We start from the raw sequence: 22,015 nt of genomic DNA on the forward strand, positions 1-22,015 counted from the left end.
ATGCAAACACTGACATAAAATTTGGGAGAGACAGACAATTCAATTAAAATGAAATAAACACAACACTACAACACTAATACTAGAAGGTAGATGCATGGCAGAAAAACAATACATAAAGGAATTAAACACAATGTACTCAGATGGACTAAACATGCACAACTGACATCAACAGTGGGGCAACATGGCTCAAGCAGTAAGAGCAGTCGTTTGGCAGTCGGAGGGTTGCCGATTCGATCCCCGCCCGGGCTGTGTGGAAGTGTCCCTGAGCAAGACACCTAACCCCCAAATGCTCCTGATGAGCTGGTCGGCGCCTTGCATGGCAGCCAATCGCCATCGGAGTGTGTGTGTGTGAGTGTGTGTGTGTGAGTGTGTGTGTGAGTGTGAGTGTGGGTGTGGGTGTGTGTGTGTGTGTGTGTGTGTGTCTGTGAGTGTGTGTGTGAGTGTGTGTGTGTGTGAGTGTGAGTGTGTGTATGAATGAGTGAATGAGAAGCATCAATTGTACAGCGCTTTGGATAAAGGCACTATATAAATGCCAACCATTTACCAGGAATATCACAATAGGGACCAAATTATTCAGATTAAAGCAGTAGTATATTAAATGGGCAGAGTAAAAGTTCCTTTCACAAAGGGCTCACACAAGGGAGAACATAGGAAACTCACAGATGAAATCACTGAAAGCCATTAGAGAGATACAAGAAGAGCCCTCAGTTGGACCGGAGCGTTTGGAAAGGGTTGAACCACCTAACAGCTGACTAATTTCTGTAACAATAATGCATCCATCCAGCAATGGAGAAAAGTGCCATGTCACCTAAAATGGCCCTTGTAAAGGTTAGCCTACCTGAGAAGTGGTCTATTACTTAATATATTACTTAACGAAATACAAAAATAACATTTCATATTTTGGGAAATTAATGGTATAAAATCTCAAATTTGCTCTTTTCTACCGACACGCTAATGCAGAATACAAGAACAAATTTATATTCAAAGAAATCAAGGGAGCCAACACAAGATGTTTGCACAGTAAAGTATGCAGGCAAAAAAACAGTTAAGCTCACATCATTTGAGAGAGGCCCTTTCATGAGATGCTAGATATTTCTGTAATGTCTGCAATCGAGAAGATTAACCATAACAATAAAGGCCCCGACTCCTTTGTATTGAAAAAGTCCAATTTTATTGACATTTTGCCCAGACACTTTATACAACACTACAGTGTACATAACACAAAAAACACAACAGCGCAATGACGCTCCCCTTGCCAATGCATCCTGTACTCAGTCAGTGGACACAAAATATTGCCAATGCAGACACATTACAAAGGAAGTCATGATGAAGCAATAGCCATGTAAGTTATGTCTATTCAGTTCACAAATGGCTCACAGTACAGTAATAGGACATATATTAATAAAGCAGGAGCAGGTCTGACTTTCACTTTACAGAACAATGTGAGTTCATCTTATATTTTCCAAGCCAGTGAATGATCGTATGGATTTCACGGTTTCTGAGCGGTGTATCACAGCCATTTAATATAAATAGTAGTGAATTATAGTCGCAAATTGTGACATTGGGTGTATAATATACAGTGGAGTACATGTACAGTGCTGTGCAAAAGTGTTAGGGATTCCCTTTTTTCATAAACATTTTATTTTATTTTTTTAGAAAAGACCGAATCTGAGATTTCCAAACTTTAATTTTCCAAAAAAATGAAATGGTAAGAGAAAATGTTGTATTTCATTCAATAAAATAACATATCAAGGTATCAACCACTTTTCAGTTAAAAACTTGATAGCTGTGGGGACTGGGCTGGGGTTATCTGGATAGCCAGTTGTTCTCCAATGTTTGGAACAAGCTACCAGCTAATTTTCTTACGAAACTGCAGGACAGTGTACCTAAGTAGTTGTAAAGGGTGGTCACAAGAAATATTAATTTGATTTACTTTAACGGTGTACTGCTCTTTATAGTATTTATTTTTTATATTGAGAAACTTATATCTTAATTTTTTAAAGCATTTAATGATTAATTTAGGATTATTAAATTATTCTAACAAAATGTTTTTCGATTTGCTTTTTGCACAGTATTCTATAAATGACTGATAACTGGCTGCATTTTGCGATACATACTGTAATATTGCTTGAATAATAGACTGTACTACAGCATTTTAGTTCTCTGCAGCATATACTCTCTTCCTAAATGCATGTAGTCAACCGACCGCCTTTCATCTTTCCTTAGTGATAAGACACCTGTCAATCACAATTAAATGCACGTTCGCGTATATGATTTCAGCAAGCCAACAATATCATACGGTACAATCAACACGGGCACAATGGGTTCAGCAAGGTTCACATCATTTTCATTTTCTTATTCCACATCAAAACAGTACACCCAAAACTCCAGCTATGAACTGCCACATGAGTCAATGCAATTGTGTTAAAGCACTTGGGCTTTATACAAGCAAGCCTTGCTAATGCTATGCTAGTGCTAGTAAAGTATCTGTTCCTTCATAAATTCCATTCGTATGCAGGAAATTAGACACTGAGGGGGGCATGTTTCCACATGTTTATTTCAACCGGACACATCAGGTTTAACTGAAAAACATTCGCATGCCTTGGAGCACTTTTACTGGTTATATGTACACCTGGACTCAAAAACACTACACATTTATATTAAAAAAAGGGAAGAGGGGAAAAGTAGAAAAGAACAGAAGAAAAATAAATATATTGCACAGAGGTTAATCCAGTTCTCTTTAAGACTTTCACTTCTGGCAATCTACCCGTACACACCTGTGACTTCAATGTGGGCGGAGAATGCAGAGGATTAAATGAGAAACAAAGAAACAAAAAAAACAGGGGCACTTGCCACAGGACATGTTGAATATGCCACAGGATTCTATAAGAATCAAAAACACAGAGAAATTCGGTGTCTCGACCTCCCGTTCTCTCACACTGACGTGCACATACATACGCACACGGAATGCCAGTCCAGCTCCCTCTTCACCATTAAAGCATACAAGCTTTTTTTTTTTTTAAGCTTTCCTCGTAAAAAAAGATCAATCTTTTCGCTTTGCTGCGTTCCATGGGGGGACCCAAAAAACGTCATTCGTAAGTGCTGAGAGATAAAGACACCCATACTGACTTAGATTTGTGGTGCACACACACACACACACACACACACACACACACACACACATGCCACAAGATTAACTCCTCTTCCTGTGCTGGTGCACAGCGACACACTGTGGCCATTGCATCACAAGCCTGGGTCTTCTTCTCATATCTGAACACAGTGAACCGCACGCATGCACACACACGCACGCGCGCGCACACAGACACAGACACGCATTCACACACATGCACACACATTCACACACACGCACACAAACATTAACTTAATTTCAGCTGCGCACACACAGCTCTACACCAACTGTTCCACAAGCCATATGAAACAGAGAATAATTGGACAGCCCGCAGACAACGGCATCATTTCAGATAAGTCCGACATCGTCATCGTCACAACTGTCAGTCACCTGAAAGACGTCCAATTCTCGGTATGGGGGAACATTCCCCTTTGGGCTGTTACGCAACCATCTTCAGGTCAGACACAGGGGGTCAGACGCACTCCTCCAGGACATCCTCAGCAGCCCAAACGCTGGGAAACTGCAGTTTGCACTTCAGGCCACGGCCACAGGGGGCGGCGTTGAGACACTCTGTCCTTGTCTCCGCCCCCATCTCCACCATCTTCACCTGCTCCGCCCCCGTCCCAGTCCCGGTCCCGCCCGTTTGTCCGGACCCTTCCGTGGAATAGACCCCGGAGTCCCCGCTGTCCTGCCGGCTGTGCCGGGACGGGTCCAGGTCCGGGTCCAGGTCCTGGTCCTGGTCCGGGTCCAGGGCGTAGGGGACGTGTGCCGGGGCATGGATTTCGGGGAGCACCACCACGGGGCACACGTCCAGGGAGTCACAGCACACCTCCACCTCCGACTCTGGAGTCAGGAGCCGCGGCCGGTCTGAGTCAGGCGAGGAGTCGTACAGGTACTGCGTGTGTGAGAGAGGAGAGGGGGAGGGAGAGAGAGAGGAGAGAGAGAGAGAGAGAGAGAGAGAGGGAAAGAGAGGGTGAAAGGGAGGGGGAGGAGAGAGGGAGAGGGAAAGAGAGAGAGGGGGAAAGAGAGAGGGAGAGAGAGGGAGCAGAGAGAGAGAGAGAGAGAGATGGTGAGAAAGGGGGGAAGGGAGAGAGAGGGATACAGCAGGGAGCAAAAAGTTAACTTAACTAAGTCATATATACATTCCCTTTTTCTTTTTTCTGCATTATTATTATTATTATTATTATATAGCTACTCATTAGCATGTCATTAACAAATGGATTGCATCGTTGTCATTTCCATAACATTGTTTGTATTCGTGTTCTTATGTAACACTACTCCTATTCCTGTGCGTACGCTTTGGCAATATTTACTGCACCAATGTATGCCATGCCAATAAAGCATTTTGCATTAGAATTTGAACTTGAACATGGCTGTACTGCAATCAACGCAGACAGGAAAGGAAGTTCATACAATGTAATCAGGTCAAGTGAGGGACAGTGGAATATTACATATAAGAGGTAGAGTTATCATATGACCACTTATGAAAGAGGAAGGACAGTTCCAGAAAACTTCACAGACGTCACCGAGCTTCATTTTTACAAAACAGGAAATCATTGCTCTGTGGCCAGGACTGAGGAACGGGGCTTTTAACTGGGGGGTTGCGGAATCAAATCCTAGATGGGAAGTGGTTTTGGACTAAATCTTGAGAAAGTACAAATATCCAAAACATAAGCCACGCAGGAGGCCCGGGGTGATGATGTCTGCAGCAAAAACAAGTAAAACTATAAATTATACTAATTTATGTACTCTGTGGTAATAAATTATTCAGTCTCCTCTCACATCTGATTTATTTTTTTTACTCTGCATTTGACCCATCCTAATTACTTCGGAGCAGTGGGCAACCAATTAACCTAACCTGTCTGTCTTTGGACTGATCCTTGAGATCACTACTATATGCTGACCTTCTGTGTGTCAAATTAAATTACATTACATTTAATGTTATTTGGATGACACCTTTATCCAAAGTAATTTATAGCTTATTAGAGCAATGGGGGGTTAAGAGCTTGCCCAAGAACTGTGTGGATCTCCCGTGGAGGCACCGGAGATCGAACCACCGACCTTGCAGGTGTCACTTAACCACTACGCTAAAGGCTGACCTCGCTAGGACAACTTGGACTCTACGGTAGGGAATGTTGGCTAACAGACCCCACCCTCACAGAAAGGCATTTTGGTCAATAAATCCTGCACCCTCCTTTCAGAGCAAGCCCCTACCTCCTGTATGTTGTCTGGGAGCTGGCAGTTAGGGAAGAAGGTGGCTTTGACCAGCCAGTAGAATTTCAGCAGGCCGTATGAAGGGAGCAAGACACACAGGAAACACAGGACCAGGGAGGCCAGGAACCACAGGAGGATCTGCCACAGCGGGGTCCTATCTGAGGGACATACAGAGAGAGACTTACAGAAGAGCACTTCACATACACACACACACACACACACATACAGAGAGACTTACAGAAGAGCACTTCACATAGATACACATACACACATACAGAGAGACTTACAGAAGAGCACTTCACATGGATACACATACACACACACACACACACGTACAGAGACTTACAGAAGAGCACTTCACATGGATAGACACACGCACGCACACACACACACACACACACAGAGACGTACAGAAGAGCATTTCACATGGATACACACACACACATACAGAGAGACTTACAGAAGTGCATTTCACATGCATGCATGCACGGGTTGAAATAGTATTTGTTTAAAATACTTTTCTGCATTTGACAAAGCTTGTCCGGTCTACTGGAACAAATGAAATGATCCAAAAAGTGTAAACCCCTTTGCTCCTCCCTTGCTCAACCGCACCAGCTAAGCACAAGTCAAGTATTTCAATCCAAAACAAATGGAAGTGAGACCAAAGTTCAATCACAGACGTAGGATGGCAACACATCGCTCAACTGACCAATCATCAGCAGTAAAAAAAAAAAAAAAAAAAAAAAAAGGCTATGCCCATGATCTGCTTCTACCTGTGTTTCAGAAACTGGCATCACCCACTACCTCAGCAAAACACATCTATCGTATAACACACTTTGTTATTAAATCTCTCAAACTTTTAATTCTGGAGACTGAAATACTATTTGAGCCCAGGTCTGAACATGCACATGCACATGCACACACAGTATACAGCATGCTTCGTCTTCCACAAAAAAAAAAAAACATTTAAGCATCTGTCAGAATACAGACACAGCGCCCTCTGTCCTCCAAACACATACACTGCAATAACAATGAAATGAATGGGTGTGAATGATGTAATCCTGGAGGGAAGGGGACCAGAATAGACAGTCCTCCCAGGCAGGCAGGAGGTTACAATGAGAGTCCTCCCGCTTCATAAGTCACAGCACTTGTTATTGCCACAGGTTGGCCCTGTATGGCGTTTTAAAGCGTATACATGGGGGAGCTCCAGAGATACATAAAATAAGATATACTTTTCTGTTTTTTTCTGCCTACAAGGCAGCAGAGTTTTTCTTCCAATCATAACTACAACTTGAATTGTAATGAATTGTTCTTAATGCGACATATTGTTTGCTGAGGGTTTATTGACACAAATATGCATGTATACACACACACACACACACGTACGCGCGCACACACACACGTACGCACACACACACACACACACAACACGTGTACGCGCACACACACCGCACACACAGCACTTGTTCACCTGTGGTCTGCTGGCAGAGCATTTGGCTGAAGCTGCTGATCTTGTTGTAGAAGTTGTATCGTGACTGCACTCTGAAGCAGTACACAGCCCATGGCTCCAGATCGGGCAGGGTCACAATGTTGATGCTCGTGTTCAAATAGTGATAATCTTTCACAACATTCTGCAAGGGAACCACCAAGATTATTTTCAGGCATTTTAAAGTTGGGTAATTTGGCCAGCAGAGTTCAGCCTTTTGTTCACAGGTGTTCCTTTCTTTGCTGGGTTGAATTCAGCATTTTCAAATTTTGCTTTGAAGACGCATTTTGGAAACTGCCTCAGGAGGTTTTTTCTTTCAGTTTGACTGTTCCTTTAATGCCCTTAGTCGGCTGCCAGCTACATGGCCAAGCTATCATTATACAGGAAACTGCACTTCCCAAACCTGTTAATGGAACCACAAGCTACCCATTCACAAAGCCACAACTGTTAATGTTAACCGCAGTTTTAAACGACAGCAAACCGCTCACCTGGGTGTCTTTCCAGTACATGATGAGGTAATATAATTCTGGGTAGGTTTCCTTCATTGAGGTGTTCTTACTGGTAAGTGGGTCAGAGATCTGCACTTCCAGAAGCCGGATGCCTGGAATGACTACCACTTTGGAGGGCGGGCCCAGGTGAGCTGCAGACAAACAGAAAGTATGACTTATGTATGAAATATATAAGTATGAAATGAAAGTATGAAATATCTGCCTACATACTCGGGAATTCGTCACTGCATTCCGAGGCGTATCTTAAAGCGGCAAACAAGTACCGACCCAACCCATCGAGACTCATCAGCACTGTGGTGTTAAGGGCCTTGCCCATGTGCCCAACAGCTGCATGGATCTAATCGTGGATAGACTGGGGCCTGAACCACCAACCTTCTGGGCATGTACCTTAGCCACTTTCCAAACAGCTAAAGTTTGAAGAGCTTGTAGGCAGTAGGCAGCATGGCCAGGACAGACAGCACTTGATATTATGACCAGGGTATCTACAGGTAATTAACAAAAACTGGAAACACAAGAGTGGTCTAAAATGGAAGATGACGTTGGTTCATTATGCCGTGTAACTTTTCCCGCCGTGGCCTGGGTGCACACATACTATGAAGAGGCAAGGTCACGGTCAATCATAAAGAAAACACCAACATTTCACTCAATTTCCTTGTTAGCAAAATGTGTTAGCTTAGCATAAAGACTTGACGCCTATCAGAGTCAGTAGCCCATCTCCTTCCAAGTGAAGAAATACACCTTACAGCAATGCCAAAGCGGTCTTATTTACACAAGATGTGTATTTGAAATCGACTCGTCTAAGTCCGGATAAAAGGTATGGTACCCAAAATGTTTTCCTTGAATATAGCCGAGTGATCATCTTCACCCCATGTTAAAGCACTTTCTGAAGAATGGGGAGTCTTTCAGGATGACAACCTCAGTCTATAGAACCTGGAGAGTTGACCATTGGCTTGAGGAATATGACACTTAAGCTAACATGTTATTCATGTCATGGTATACTCAAACAGATCTGAACCCTGTTGTGTTTTGTGGGATAATCTGGAACAATGCCCAAGATGACATTTTGAGCAAAGAAAGCAACACTTGACTTTCTGTTTATCCCTCCTACAGAATTTCAGAGGTAGGTGGACTCTATGCCTACGTACATAAAAGCCACACATAGTGACCCAACACTTTACCTTGAGGTTTCCATTTTGATCAATATCTGTAGTTTTACATTATGGCATGACCCTCGCATATCAAACGGAATTACAGAACATGAGAAAAAGTGGAAAATTGTTTATTCTCTGTTGAGATGCCCCTAAAAACAGGTAGCTAAATAAATCCTGGTACCATTTTTAAGCGGAGCGCTCATGGCAAAGCTAACAAAGACTTTTAGGTTGTAGCATGCAGTTGGTGTGGGATGACTAAAGGGTGTTGAATATCCCTCCTACCCTGCTTGTCCGGACAGAAGTCGAGCTGTGCCCACTCCGAGTTCCTTCCGGCACATCTGGCTCGCACCCGGAGCACGTACATGCCCAGATAGTGCAGGTCACAACTGGTGAAGTCACAGTAGGCATCTGAGGTATCTGTGCAGGCTGACGTCCAGACCCTCTTTTTGGACCGCAGTTTAAATTTACTGTGGTGGAGAGGAAATACAGGCCATTGATGACCCATGATGGAGAAAGAGGTCTCAATACATGCACAGTTGAATTACACTTACTGGAAATAAAGGATGCATGCGTGCACACACGCACGCACACACACACACACGGAAACCATCACTTATCATAACATTAAGAGCAGGAAGCACAAACTGCACATGCATAACTGCATGCACGATGCAAGGCATTCCCCAAGTGCCAACTGTCCACAAAATGTCTGACTACAGTCTAATTTTAGACAGAGCCATCATTTATTTGTGAGAGGAGTGGAAGCTAGGCTATTGGCTTCATTATCCCCTTTTAGCCATGAAAGAATGATTTCCTTTGAACAATGCGTGTTCCCATTGCCGACACCCCTAACTGGCTACTTATGCCACCTCACTGGCTACTCAAAAATGAGGACAGCCCTCTTTGCATGTGCATGTACAGTATATATATATACACATGACAGCATGGACACTGAAAACCTGTAACCCAAAGGTTCATGATTACTGTGAATAAACTGCAATTTTGCTACAGTTCTCATACAAATTTTGTTGCCAAAATCTTTGGTTTGTTGGTCTTATATATCTATCTTTAACTGATACAACTTGTTTCACAAGAGAAGCTAATCAAGACAAAGGTGCAAACGTTTCTTAAATTTGCCATGTGCAGCACGTGGCTGTGCGGTTGTGTGCGTGCGTGTCTTACGGTAGGTATTGGGCGGTGAACGTGGGCTTTTGGTTGCCTGTGCAGCCCCGGTCTGGGTTCCAGGCCCATGCGAGTACGTAGTGGGTGTTGAGAGTCTCTAGAGTGACGTTTTCAGGGCGGGGCAACAGGGCTGACACTGCGGGCAGAAAAGAAAGGGCAAGAGTGTCAAACTGCTGTAGCATCAGCAAACACCCAAAATGTCCGCAAGTAACAGGTTAATAAAAACAGCTTCAACTTAGGGCTTGTCCGAATGCATCAAACAATGAGAAACACAAATGTTTCAAGAAAGTAAAACAATAAGAAGGGTTAGATGGGCAAATAAACAAACACACACAGAAAATAAAAACAAAATACCATGGGATAAAAAGACAGAAATCCTAGGTGTGGAGACATTGGTACAGGTGTCTCTTTGTAAGATGTTAATATACATTTCAAACTAGGATTTTTTTTTCTTTTAATGTTTTATGACCTTTTGTATGTATTCATTGTATGTTATGTCTTGTCTTTTATCTGGAATCTTGAGTCTGAAATGAAGTTTGAATGAATGAAATAAAATTAGTGATTACTAAGTAAAAGCTAGAGGAAAAGGGCATGTTTAAAAAAATGCATGCAAGCAAACACCACACAATTTTACATGAGACAGACATGAAACAGGAACTTACAATACACAGAAAACAAAAAAAAAACAAACACTGAAAGCACATTTGAAAAGAACTTAAGACAGCTTTCTTTCCAACTCTCAGGTGCGTGACAGCAATAACAGGAAACTGCTGCTCTTCTAGAAAAGGACGGTATGTTTACTATAATCTGTGCGGATGCCTGAATACCATGAGTACCACACATTACGTAACTGCGGTTGAGGCACTCCTTCTGCTTTATCCTGCCTGCTCTCTCACCTGTCTTCCTTCCTTCCTTGTTCTACCCTACTTCATGCAAGAGCGCATTTCAGAAAATTACGCACAAATACTCAGCGTCGAAAACATTCCATTCTACCAAGCATAACAGCCCTTACATTACAAATGAAATTCACTTCACCGTCAAATAAAATTCACTTGAGTAGACTTATTGTCCAACTTCTGTTGCAATAGGGAAACAAACAAACATTTAACACCTTAAAGTTTTGCATTAAGTGTGCAAGTGCAGCCAAATTTGAATGGAAATACACAGTCCAGCCAAACTTGAATGGAAAAAGACAGTGCTTACTAAGCGCAGGTTCCGTATTTGAAAATACATTTACATTGCCAATGCGATGTAAAGCAGCATTGGCTACTGTGTGAGGCGGGTGCGTGGTGGGTTGGACCCAAAATGCACGGCTCAGACAAAAGGGGTGAAATAAAGTCCCGTCCCGTTTGACAAAAAATAGCTTGTTTGTCAAAAAACAAGCAATGTTCATACACGTAAAAAGTACAGTACCGAGGGAGAAGGCAGTCTTGTAATCGGTACACCATGCAAAAAGTCCAGTAGCCAGCTGTCAGCGGGGCAGAAGTACAGGCGGACGGTAGGCAGGCTCGGGGTCGATGACAGCGCAAGAGTCAAGACCGAAGTCTGCTCCGCGGGGCAAAAGCACAAAGACGGCAGGCAAAGTCGTGGTATAGGCAGGCAATGGTCAACAAAACAGAAGTCAATAATCTTTGGTCAATAAACAGGCTTGGATCGTAACAGGTAGACAATGGCTTGACAACCACGCTCAAAAGTGCACTGACAAACAAGGGGGCAACAATTTTGCAAAGACATGGAACTGAGCTTTAGATGCAGGTGTAGACAGGTGTAGACAATTAGATTGAGAGCAGCATGAGAATGGAAATCAGGTGTGGAGGATTCCAATAACAGAAGTCCAATAACAAAACACCACTTGGGTTCAGATCAGGCAGGCCGTTCCTCCCAATCACCCCCCTCCAGGTTTCTCCGTCATTGCCCACGTGAGCGTTGAAGTCGCCCAGCAGAACTATGGAGTCTCCGGGTGGCACCCTTTCCAGGATGCCACCCAGTGACTCCAAGAAGGCCGGGTACTCTGAACTGCCATTTGGTGCATACGCACAAATGACAGTCAGAGCCTTCCCCCCAGCGACACGTAGTCGCAGAGAGGCGACCCTCTCGTTCCCCGGGTGGAACTCCAGCACAGTGGCGCTCAGCCGGTGGCTTGTGAGTATCCCCACACCCGCCCGGCGCCTCTCACCTTGAGCAACTCCGGAAAAGAACAGAGTCCAGCCCCTCTCCAGGAGTTTGGTTCCGGAACCAGTACTGTGCGTGGAGGTGAGCCCAACTATATCTAGTTGGTACCGCTCCGCCTCCCGCACTAGCTCCGGTTCCTTCCCCACCAGAGAGGTGACGTTCCACGTCCCCAGAACCAGTCTGCGACGTCAAGGATCAGCACGCCCGGATCCCCGCCTTTGCCTACTGCCCGTTGGGCAAAGCACCCGACTCCGATGCCGACCCCTGCAGGTGGTGAGCCCACAGGGCGGCGACCCCACGTGACCAGTTCGGGCTGTGCCCAGCCGGGCCCCATGGGATAAGGCCCGGCCACCAGACGCTCGCCGACGAGCTCCCCTCCCGGGTGTGGCTCCAGCAGGGGGCCCCGGTTTCCCTTTTCCGGGAGAGGTAACTGGGTCTTTGTGTGGCCGTGTCATGGGAGTCTTTGAATCGCTCTTAGTCCGGCCCCTCCCCCGGGACCAATTTGCCTTGGGAGACCCTACTGGGGGCTAACAGTGCCCCCGACAACCTAGCTCCCAGGATCACCGGGACACACAAACCCCTCCACCACGTTAAGGTGGCGATTCCTCGGAGGGGTAGCGTAGCATCAGTGTAGCAAAAATGTTGTTGCTAGGTTGCCCAAGTAATTAGCAAGGACAGTAATCAAGTGTTTGTTTTAGCAACCATGTATGGTAAAATAACGACAGCAGTACAGCACTCGTGTCTGGAAGATGAAGACAAAGCCAAGAGGGGCCTATGACTAACTTATCACAAGCCACAGCTTAGTGTGGCAACTGATAAATGAATTAGCAACACCTCCCTCTACAACTTAGCCTAAGTTTGGTTCAACCAAACCAATGCAGTGGGTGCATCTTCAGTAGGTGGGTGATACTAGCTGAATAGCAAAGCAATTTCAAGTAAAAATATTTTATTACTGTACTTAAGTATTTTTAGTTTATCTGTATTTCTTGAGTATTTATATTTTGGTTTACTTTTAAATTTACTTAAAAAAAAGTAAAATAAATTTTAAAAAATCTTCATTAATCACTACATTTTAAGAAAATGTTCGTAAAAAGACTACATGGGCGCATTTATTCAACAAATATTTTGGATTAACAATATTTACTTTTCATTTTAATAAGCACATGTAACGGTACAGTACATTAAGACTTTTACATTAATTAAATTTGAATGGGTGAGTAAAAGTATGCATTTTATTTGGAAAACATGGTGAAGAAAAGTGAAAGTAATTTTCCAGCAAGATATTTTTACTTTTATTCATGTATGGCTTTTGGGTACTTTTTCCATTACTGGCAGAAAGACAATTTAGGCCACACATCTGGGGCAGATTATATTTAAAACTGACAATTAACCTAAATTACAAAAGCCATATACTGATATTTTATACCATTTTATTGCTTGGGAGTGTACAATTATATTAACTAAATTGGTAAACATGCCATTAAAACATTTTCTTATTTTGTGTAACTCCCATGACGGAACAGCTGCTCAATAACATTATTTAATGAACAAAATGAGCAATTAGAAAGTGGATTGGCAAAGTGTACATTTCTCTTTTTCTTCAATGATGTTCTTTAACCATAACCCCTAACACAAGGACAGTAGGGTGGCGGTTGCACGCATTGGCTGATTCCAAGAGTTCAAAAACCATAGAAACACAGGTGTGCCAACGAGAGAGGAAGTCCAGGACGTAGCTGTGGACTGTGGACCCAATACCGCGATACAGCGGTATCGGTTTCAGCCTGCCTGCAGGTACAGGAACACAAGGTACTGGGCTTTTATCAAGCACTATGTGTCTTCATTTGCAAATACAAATATGATCATTTTTCTGTGGAGCACAACGGACAGAATGCAGATTACTGTGTGTCGACCGTCTCTATAGCTACCCTCAGGTTTAAAACCTTTGAATAAAGAAAAGCTGAGGCTTTGTCACAGCCAAAAAAGCCTTTTTACTTCGCATGGCAGCAATAATACTGTTGAGCATTCATGTGCAAATATTTTGTCACCTTTTCAACAACATGGCTAGCTTCAGGTTGAACCCCCACCCTTGTTATTTTTTAGTTTGATCTCAGAAACAAATTAAATCAACTTCATCCTTGCTTGTCCACCAGCTGGTAGAACAATTTGATATCATTTTGTAAAGTATGCTGACACTTCAAGTGTATGTAATTTCTGAGGGATTCTGATACATACTGGACATACCTGCTCTACGCATTCTTCCGGTAAGCCACTCACCATTGCAATAGGTACACCTCAAAAAAGACAAAGATCGTTTTCTCTCAAGTAGAAAATATTAGCTTGTTTTAAGTTGCTGGTAAGCAAAATTTCGTATTACAATGACAATCTTGAAATGAGATTTGCTTGACAAGTGAAATTTTGTTATTCCATTGGCAGATCTTGAAATGAGTCAAACTGTCTTACCTCATGGGCAATATTTTCATCTTAAAGAAAGAAATATGATTTTAAGATGATAATACTTGTTAATAGTGTAAGGCTAATGCATTCATGTACAGCCATGCGGCCAACAGTCGTGGTACAGTGGTAAATCGAATGCATGGCGATCGCAGCTGCTACAACAAATACGCTGGCTGAAAGGAGCCGGCAGCATGTGAACGCGGTCTTGGACATTGTAATGATGTGTGCTAAATAAGACATTTCTTTACTGTATGAGGCCACAGAGAAACAGGAGGTGCTTAATATCTCTTTGAATATATTTAATGAACACATTTTTGAATTCATATCAAATAAGACCCTGAAATTTTAAATAGACTCAACGGTCTTACGTATAATGCAGGGGTTCCCAAACTGTGGGTCGGGACTCCATGTTGGTTCGCCCGATTTCAGGATAGGGTCACCTTTACAAATTAAATTTTTCTCTCTTTAAAATATGCGCATGTAGGCCACTACATGTTTAACAATACAACAACCGAATTATAATAAAGCAATGAAGCAGGAGAGGTTGTGGTATATTTTCAGTATAGTCGTGGCTAAAGGGTGTTGTTAGGCACAAGATGTATGTGGGTGGGGCGTTGGGGTTGTGTAAGCTTGTGAATATTAATCAGGTTTCGGTTCCAAAAATGCTTGGGAACACCCAATATAATACTACATGTATGACATTTTTGAATTCATATCATTCAAAGTTAGTAGAAATTGCAATTAGACTAATCTTCCATATAATGCTACACTTATGAGCCCCGGCCTGAACTGCAGGAGCGTGCAGCTTTTCAGCAGGGGTGTCCAGGAGTTTAAAGAAGAATTGCACATGCCCGCAACATATTTCGCCATCTTAGCAAATGAGTAGAAGGATCAAACCAAACATTAACTAATTGCCATCTGCGCACATTGCATCCATGGTGACAAAAGGGCTGTGGGATTCACTGCCACGGAGGACCTGCTGACTGCAGATGAGAGAACACAGGGAAACGATTGAGGTTCTGGAGGTGCTTGACCTGGATCCATCTCTGCGTCGCCCCGTGCTTTGAGGCCGTATCCGTTGCATCAGCTAACCACAGGGGCCACAGTCGTCTTGAAGGAAACTTTTCTGCAAGCTATTTATGGCCAGCGTAACTTCCGTTGTCCGAATGTGCTGTTAAGCACTGCAACTTATATGGCAGGACACAGACCAACAAGTACTATTTTTCAGATAGTGAACTGGCTACACAATGTTATTACATGACATTAATGGCTACACCGGAAATCGAACCACGACCTTGCGGGTCCCAGTCATGTACCTTAACCACTACGCTACAGGTCGCCCCTGTTATGTCTGGAGCACAGAGGCATGCAGGATTTATGGAGTTTCAAAAAGCAATGAATCCTGGTCATAAGATGATGAGCTGACATAAAGAAAATGTACAAAGCCAGGGTCTGTAAGCAAGGCAGTGTAAGTGTCTGTAAGTGTAACTAGGTTAGCTTGGCTAGTTCGCCCATAGGCACGGTGATGTGTGCGGGAGCAGGTTATCACGACAACGCCCCGTGATGACCTAATTCAGTAAATTCAAAAGAACGTTGTTGCCCTCAGCTATCGGCGATTTTTTTCTATAGCTGACTGGTAATGCGTTCGTCTGCAAATTCTTTGGATGAGTGAGAGAACGGGGTTCAAATCACCCCAGATCTCTAACTCGTTACATAACTACTGACCACCAAACTTACTAACCAATAAGTTTTTAGTTTTGCTGGTAGACTTTTAAGACGAGTGACTTTGCAACAAAGTGGCTACAAAGCTCAACACTCAGGGACTGCATTGATTTAACCGAGACCCTCAAAAACGTTAGGTTTTTCTTGATACAGGTAACACACCTACAGATTTTGAAACAAACAGAAGAGTCTGTGACTATTAAAATGACATGCACTGGGATGTTAATTCTTGTACCGACAAGGGCGACTCGGATCTTAGACGAACACGGAATGAAATTCCAGACAGACAGGTCACAGAGTTGGAACGCAGCTGTCAAGAAGATGCAGGCGAGATCATGCATTTAAAACAGGCAGCTTTGGAATGCAAGAGATGCCAAGAGGGCCATGGGGGCTGGATCATAGTGGTTAAGGTATTGGTTTGGGTTGGGTTGGGGGTTTGAATCCTAGTGTAGCCACAATAAGATCTGCACAGCCGTTGGGTCCTTGAGCAAGGCCCTTAACCCACCATTGCTCCAGGGGAGGATTGTCTCCTGCTTAGTCTAATCAACTGTACGTCAAATGCCAATAATGTAATGTAATGCAATCTCTGTTGATGTCCTGAATACTGTGCTTTCATGCAGAAGATGAAACAAAACATTGATATGGGACAGAGGAGCAACCCCTGATAGAGATTTTGGAAAACTGCCCAGCAGATATTTCCCCGAACATCAATGCCCTATTAAAGGTTATTATAACCCGACCACTAACATAATTTACTGTTGAAAGACTTTTTCTCTGCAAGTAAGATTAAATCAAAACTGTGCCTTCTTGTCTTGGATGGGAGCTTTCAGACACTTTGAAATTATACACTTGTAAAACACCATTGTCTCTGCCTTGTGTAGGCTAAGCCCATACAGGCCAGTTCAGAGTCCAAAGATGACATCAAAGATGGCATTAGATTACAGGACGTGTTATTTGGCTGATGCTTTTATCCAAAGCGACTTAGTCAATTTGGAGACAATCCCAGCAGACAAGTCTTATCGTGGCTACGCTGGGGATTGAACCACCGACCAAATATTATGTCTGCTGTTGGGAGATATACTGATAAATAGATAGCTTCATTGATATAGAATTTCTCACACACAAAGAGCTTTACAGTGATGAGGGGGGAACCCGCCTCAACCACCACCTGGGTGATGCAACAGCAGACATTTTGCGCCAGAATGCTGACCACACACCAGCTAGGGTAGAGAGGGAGAGAACAATGTTTTAGCAAATTAAATTAGGGGATAATTTGGCAGGTTGAAATATTTTTTGGCCAGGACACCAAGGAACCCCCTACTCTTCACAAAGAGTGTCATGGGATCTTTAATGATCACAGCGAGTCAGAAACTCGGATTAGCATCTCATCCGAAAGACTGCATCATCTACAGCACAATGCGCATCAGGGTTTAACAGGTCCCCCAAATGGTCCCCTAACACCACTTCATGTTCCCGGGAGGTCTCCCACCAAAGTACTAACCAAGCCCACACCTGCTTAGGCTTCAGCCATTCAGCAGGAGCAGGGTGCATGATGGTATGGCTGCTGGCTACTGGCGGAAACGGTTGTTGTTGTTGTGAATATTCAAGGGGCGTAATAAGCCTTTATTTATTAAGGTCTACGATATATAGTTATCAATATATAGATATATTGCATATTGTGGGATTAAACATGTCTGGATTAGCCTATTTCAGACGGTCTACAGGTACACTCACAGAGCACTTTATCAGGAACACCTGTACACCTACTTATTCTTGCGATTATCTAACCAACCAATTTGTATTATAATAAAAGTAAAAATTAAAATAATGATTCAAATGCACAGCTCCAAATATTCGATTGTAGGCTACGATCTGTGCTTCAAAATGGACCAATGTTGAAAAGGCATAATATGCCAGCCAAAGAAATGGCATGAAGCTAAATTCACCTTTATTATAATTTGCGTATAGGCATTCCCCAAGTACCCCGTCAGCACCTGATACTAAAGCCACGTGACCGTGATTGGTGCCCACACGAAGGTGAATAAAGATAATAAATCTCCTTGGTATTGTCAGTTAGCGATCACAACTCATTTCTGGATAACCACTGTATTTGTCTATGAGCACCAAACAAAAATAGTATGACTGCCAATGCCAAGCTAGTAATGCCAAGCTAGTGATGGCACGCCAGTGATGGCATGCTCGGCTACGATGTAATGTAGTCCATTTTTGCTACGGTCACATATACAGCCAGGGCACATCTCCTTGAATTGTATGAATTAGGCCTACATAATCCAGCATTTAACAGGAGCTCAGCAACAGCAGAAAATCAATAATTAGGCGAGGAATGCACTGAAGATTTAAGTAGGTTACAGCACAGCGACTAACAACCAAATGAAATTAGGCTAAAATAGTAACCATCTCTGTGCTTTAACTGACACCTATACAACTATGGCCCGACTATTCAAAAAGCGACTGATCAACTTGGTGAAGGGAAACATTTTTGAATGTGAACGGTTATCGTAGAGATTAATTCCACGTTTACGCTTTCGTTCTGCCTCACAAACTAAAACTCAGCAATAGCCTATAACAATAGATGTTATATTAGAAGTAGCTGTGTGCTGTAATGCAATTAAAATGCCCAAAGTCCTATCGTCATATTTAAGAAATTATTTGTAGCTATTTTATAGAGAGTGAGAGAGAAAACCAAACGCTTACCTTTAGATACATGCCCAAAAAACATAAGAGCAACCCCGAGAACTACATTCATATTTTATAACGCGGCTAAGACATTTTTTATATTAAACAATAAAGCAGGTGTTTCTTCTTATACTCGGCACAGCATTTCTTGTTTGCGTCTATCTTCGTCAGTTTGAGGTAATTGTTATACAGTCTATGGTTATGACGTAGCTACAGTGCGCATGTATCTTCTAGATACGGACACAAAGCTAAGGCAGTGCTAAAGACACGTTAGGGAGGGTCAATAAAGTAATGGTGTGCGTATCGCCGAATTGATTCGCAAAACCTTGATAAGCGATTGACCTCTTTTTTGACAATTATGCAATTTGAAAGACCATGGGATACTTACACTCAGTGATCACTTTATTAGGTAGACTTGTACACCAGCTTGTTAATCAGCCAATCATGCATACAAACAACTAAATGCATACAAACATGCAGACATGGTCGAGAGGTTCATTTGTTTTTCAGACCAAGTGTCAGAATAAATGTGATTTCATTTACTTTGATCGTGGAATGATTGTTGGTGCCAGACAGGGTGGTTTGAATATCTCAGAAACTGCTGATCTCCTGGGATTTTCACGCACAATAGTCTCTAATTTGCAGAGAATGGTGCAAAAAACTAAAAACATCCAGTGAGCAGTAGTCAGAGAGAGGTCAGAGGAGAAGGGCCAGAGTAGTGGAAGCTAACAAGAAGGTGACAGTAACCCAAATAACCACACATTACAACAGTGGTATGCAGGAGAGCATCTCTGAACACACAAAGCGTCAAACCTCTAAGTGGACAGGCTACAGCAGCAGAAGAGCAATGTCTAAAAAAAAGTCTAATAAATACCTAATAAAGGTATTTATGCTCACTGAGTGTATATAAAATCTTACAACTGCAATAAAAGTGGTTTCAGTGTAAAAGGGTGAGAAATGTGAGGATACATTCGTCCATCCATTATCTTAACCTGCTTATCCTGAACACGGTCGCTGGAGCCTATCCCAGCATACATTGGGCGAAAGGCAGGAATACACCCTGGACAGGTCGCCAGTCCATCGCAGGGCACACGCACCATTCACTCACACACTCATACCCACGGGCAATTTAGACTCTCCAATCAGTCTAACCTGCATGTCTTTGGACTGTGGGAGGAAACCGGAGTACCCGGAGGAAACCCACCCAAACATGGGAAGAACATGCAAACTCCACACAGAGAACCCAGGACCTCCTTGCTGTGAGGCGGCACTACTACTGCTACCCACTGCACCATCCTTGCCGCCTGTGAGGAGACAATTCTTTGCATCCATGTACTTTGATCCTGCTAAATGGTTGAAGTTAAGCAGGTATTGGCTTGGTTGGTACCTTTTCATGTTTGAGGGATTACTTTCCATCTTAAACCACATTATGTCACAAATATAAACCTTCATTTGACTAGGAAGTCACATAATAGCTCTGCATGCCACAAATAATTAAATTCCCACGTGTATATTGTGCTTATTGCAAACAATGCATACATTTTGCATTAAAATTGCATTGCATTGCTTAAAAAATTGTTCATTATTTTTAGCTGATCAAATGAAATACTGAAGTGAAGCACTAAGTGTCTGAAAGTATGGCCACCAAAACCAACCATCTGAAAGATATGAAGAATTCAAAGGCAAAGCAAATGATAACAAGGCAAGGTGTTGGTGCATATGTTTATGGATTTTTTTATGTCTTTTTATGAATTGTTTGTAATTTGCAATGCATTTATTTGCAATACATTTGCAATAAGCACAACATGACCATAGGAAGTTTATTCTACATGGCATGCATAACTATTTCTGACATATCCCTCAAACATGAAAAGTACCTTATTAAGAATAAAAGCTTGCTAAAATTATTGGATTGCAATTGTAGGTGGAATGAAAAGCAGCATACACAGGGGTACTCCAGGACCGAGTCTGGGAAATACTGTTGTCTAATGCTATCTTTCAGATAAGATGTTAAACGGATGTCCTGACTCACTGTGGTCATTAAAGATCCCATGACACTTACTGTAAGTGTAAGGGGGTTCCCCAGTGACCTTCCTCAACCTGCCCCTTAATGATCCCTAAAAAAAATGCCAAAAAACAATTCTGTCCCTCTCAAACTCGGCTGATGTGTGGTGCATCTTCTGTGCATCACCCAGGTGGGGTCTACACAGGGTTGAGGTGGTTGAGGTGAGTTTCTCCTCATCATGTTATACTGTATAAATGTCATAAATTATCATTATTATAAACTCAACTGTAAAAATCTAAACTGTAATTTGTGCATTCGGTAATCTACCTTTAACAAACTTTTATAATTAGCAGAATATTTGTGTCTTCAGGACCCCATCTCAGGATTCCTAGCTGGTACCTTATAAGAATTACTTTTGAAACTGTTCACATTACATTTAGACAAATGGCACTTTTAAGTGTCTAAAATAGTGTAAATTTGTTTCTTGTTTTACATCGGAATTTACTTTCTTTTTGCCTTTCCGGTTTCTTTGAATATAAGATGGAGCTGAAAATAATTGTCCCCCATGTCTTCATTATCGTGGATTTAAAAAATTTGAAATCACTTCATCACAAATGAACTACTTCCATTATTAAATGTCATCTAGCAACCATATTTACCATATACACTCAGTGATCACTTTATTATGTATTTATTAGCCTTATCTCTTAGACTTATTACTGGTCATCTACTGGTGTAGCCTATCCAATTCAAGGTTCGATGTGTTCTCAGATGCTCTTCTGCATACCAGTGTTGTAATGTTTGGACGTTTTTTATTTTTCGTAACATTCTCTGTAAATGTTGTGAATGTTGTGTGTGGAAATCCCAGGAGATTCCTATCCCTAGTTTCCTAGCTTCCAAGCTACTCAACCCACTGGTACAAACAGTCATTCTACGATCAAAGTCACTGAGATCAGATTTCTTCCCCATTCTGATGTTTCGTCTGAACAACATCTGAACCTCTTGCTACATGCTTTTATGCATTGAGTTGCTGCCACATGATTGGCTGATTAGATATTTATATTAACAAGGTGGCATACAGGTCTAATAGGCCACTGAGTGTATACAGTCAGGTCCAGAATTATTGATGGAAGGCCACAATACAGCAAGACTGAGATTAAGTTAAATAAGTAGAATTTTAGTGCAGATTTGTTTGGTTTTATTTAAAATAATATTTAAGGGTGCCAATCATTTTGACACCTACATTTTTCATAAAACTTACTATTCAATTAATTAGAATAATTGTATTAAGAT

The 22,015-nt window shown here is 42.4% G+C and overlaps 1 protein-coding gene across 1 annotated transcript; it reads right to left on the reverse strand.

Annotated features, from left to right (window-relative positions):
* Positions 1-2,539: 2,539 nt before the first annotated feature.
* Positions 2,540-18,917, reverse strand: LOC133123779 (interferon alpha/beta receptor 1b-like). The gene is made up of 7 exons (XM_061234309.1): positions 18,736-18,917; positions 9,673-9,808; positions 8,773-8,957; positions 7,319-7,470; positions 6,816-6,975; positions 5,345-5,502; positions 2,540-4,025 (listed from the first exon to the last, which is right to left on the reverse strand). Exons 1-7 carry the CDS (start codon positions 18,785-18,787, stop codon positions 3,603-3,605), a joined length of 1,266 nt encoding a protein of 421 aa, XP_061090293.1. The 5' UTR covers positions 18,788-18,917; the 3' UTR covers positions 2,540-3,602.
* Positions 18,918-22,015: the final 3,098 nt, after the last annotated feature.

Source organism: Conger conger, chromosome 3, assembly GCF_963514075.1.
Source record: "Conger conger chromosome 3, fConCon1.1, whole genome shotgun sequence".
Taxonomy (NCBI): domain Eukaryota; kingdom Metazoa; phylum Chordata; class Actinopteri; order Anguilliformes; family Congridae; genus Conger; species Conger conger.

Excerpts from the sequence above, each read along its gene's own strand:
- LOC133123779 (XM_061234309.1), bottom strand. The coding sequence starts at position 18,787 with ATGAATGTAGTTCTCGGGGTTGCTCTTATGTTTTTTGGGCATGTATCT. Across the intron at positions 8,958-9,672 it reads TTCACCGCCCAATACCTACC|TAAATTTAAACTGCGGTCCA; the intron begins GTAAGACACGCA and ends TCTCCACCACAG. Across the intron at positions 7,471-8,772 it reads CTTCTGTCCGGACAAGCAGG|CTCACCTGGGCCCGCCCTCC; the intron begins GTAGGAGGGATA and ends GTTTGTCTGCAG.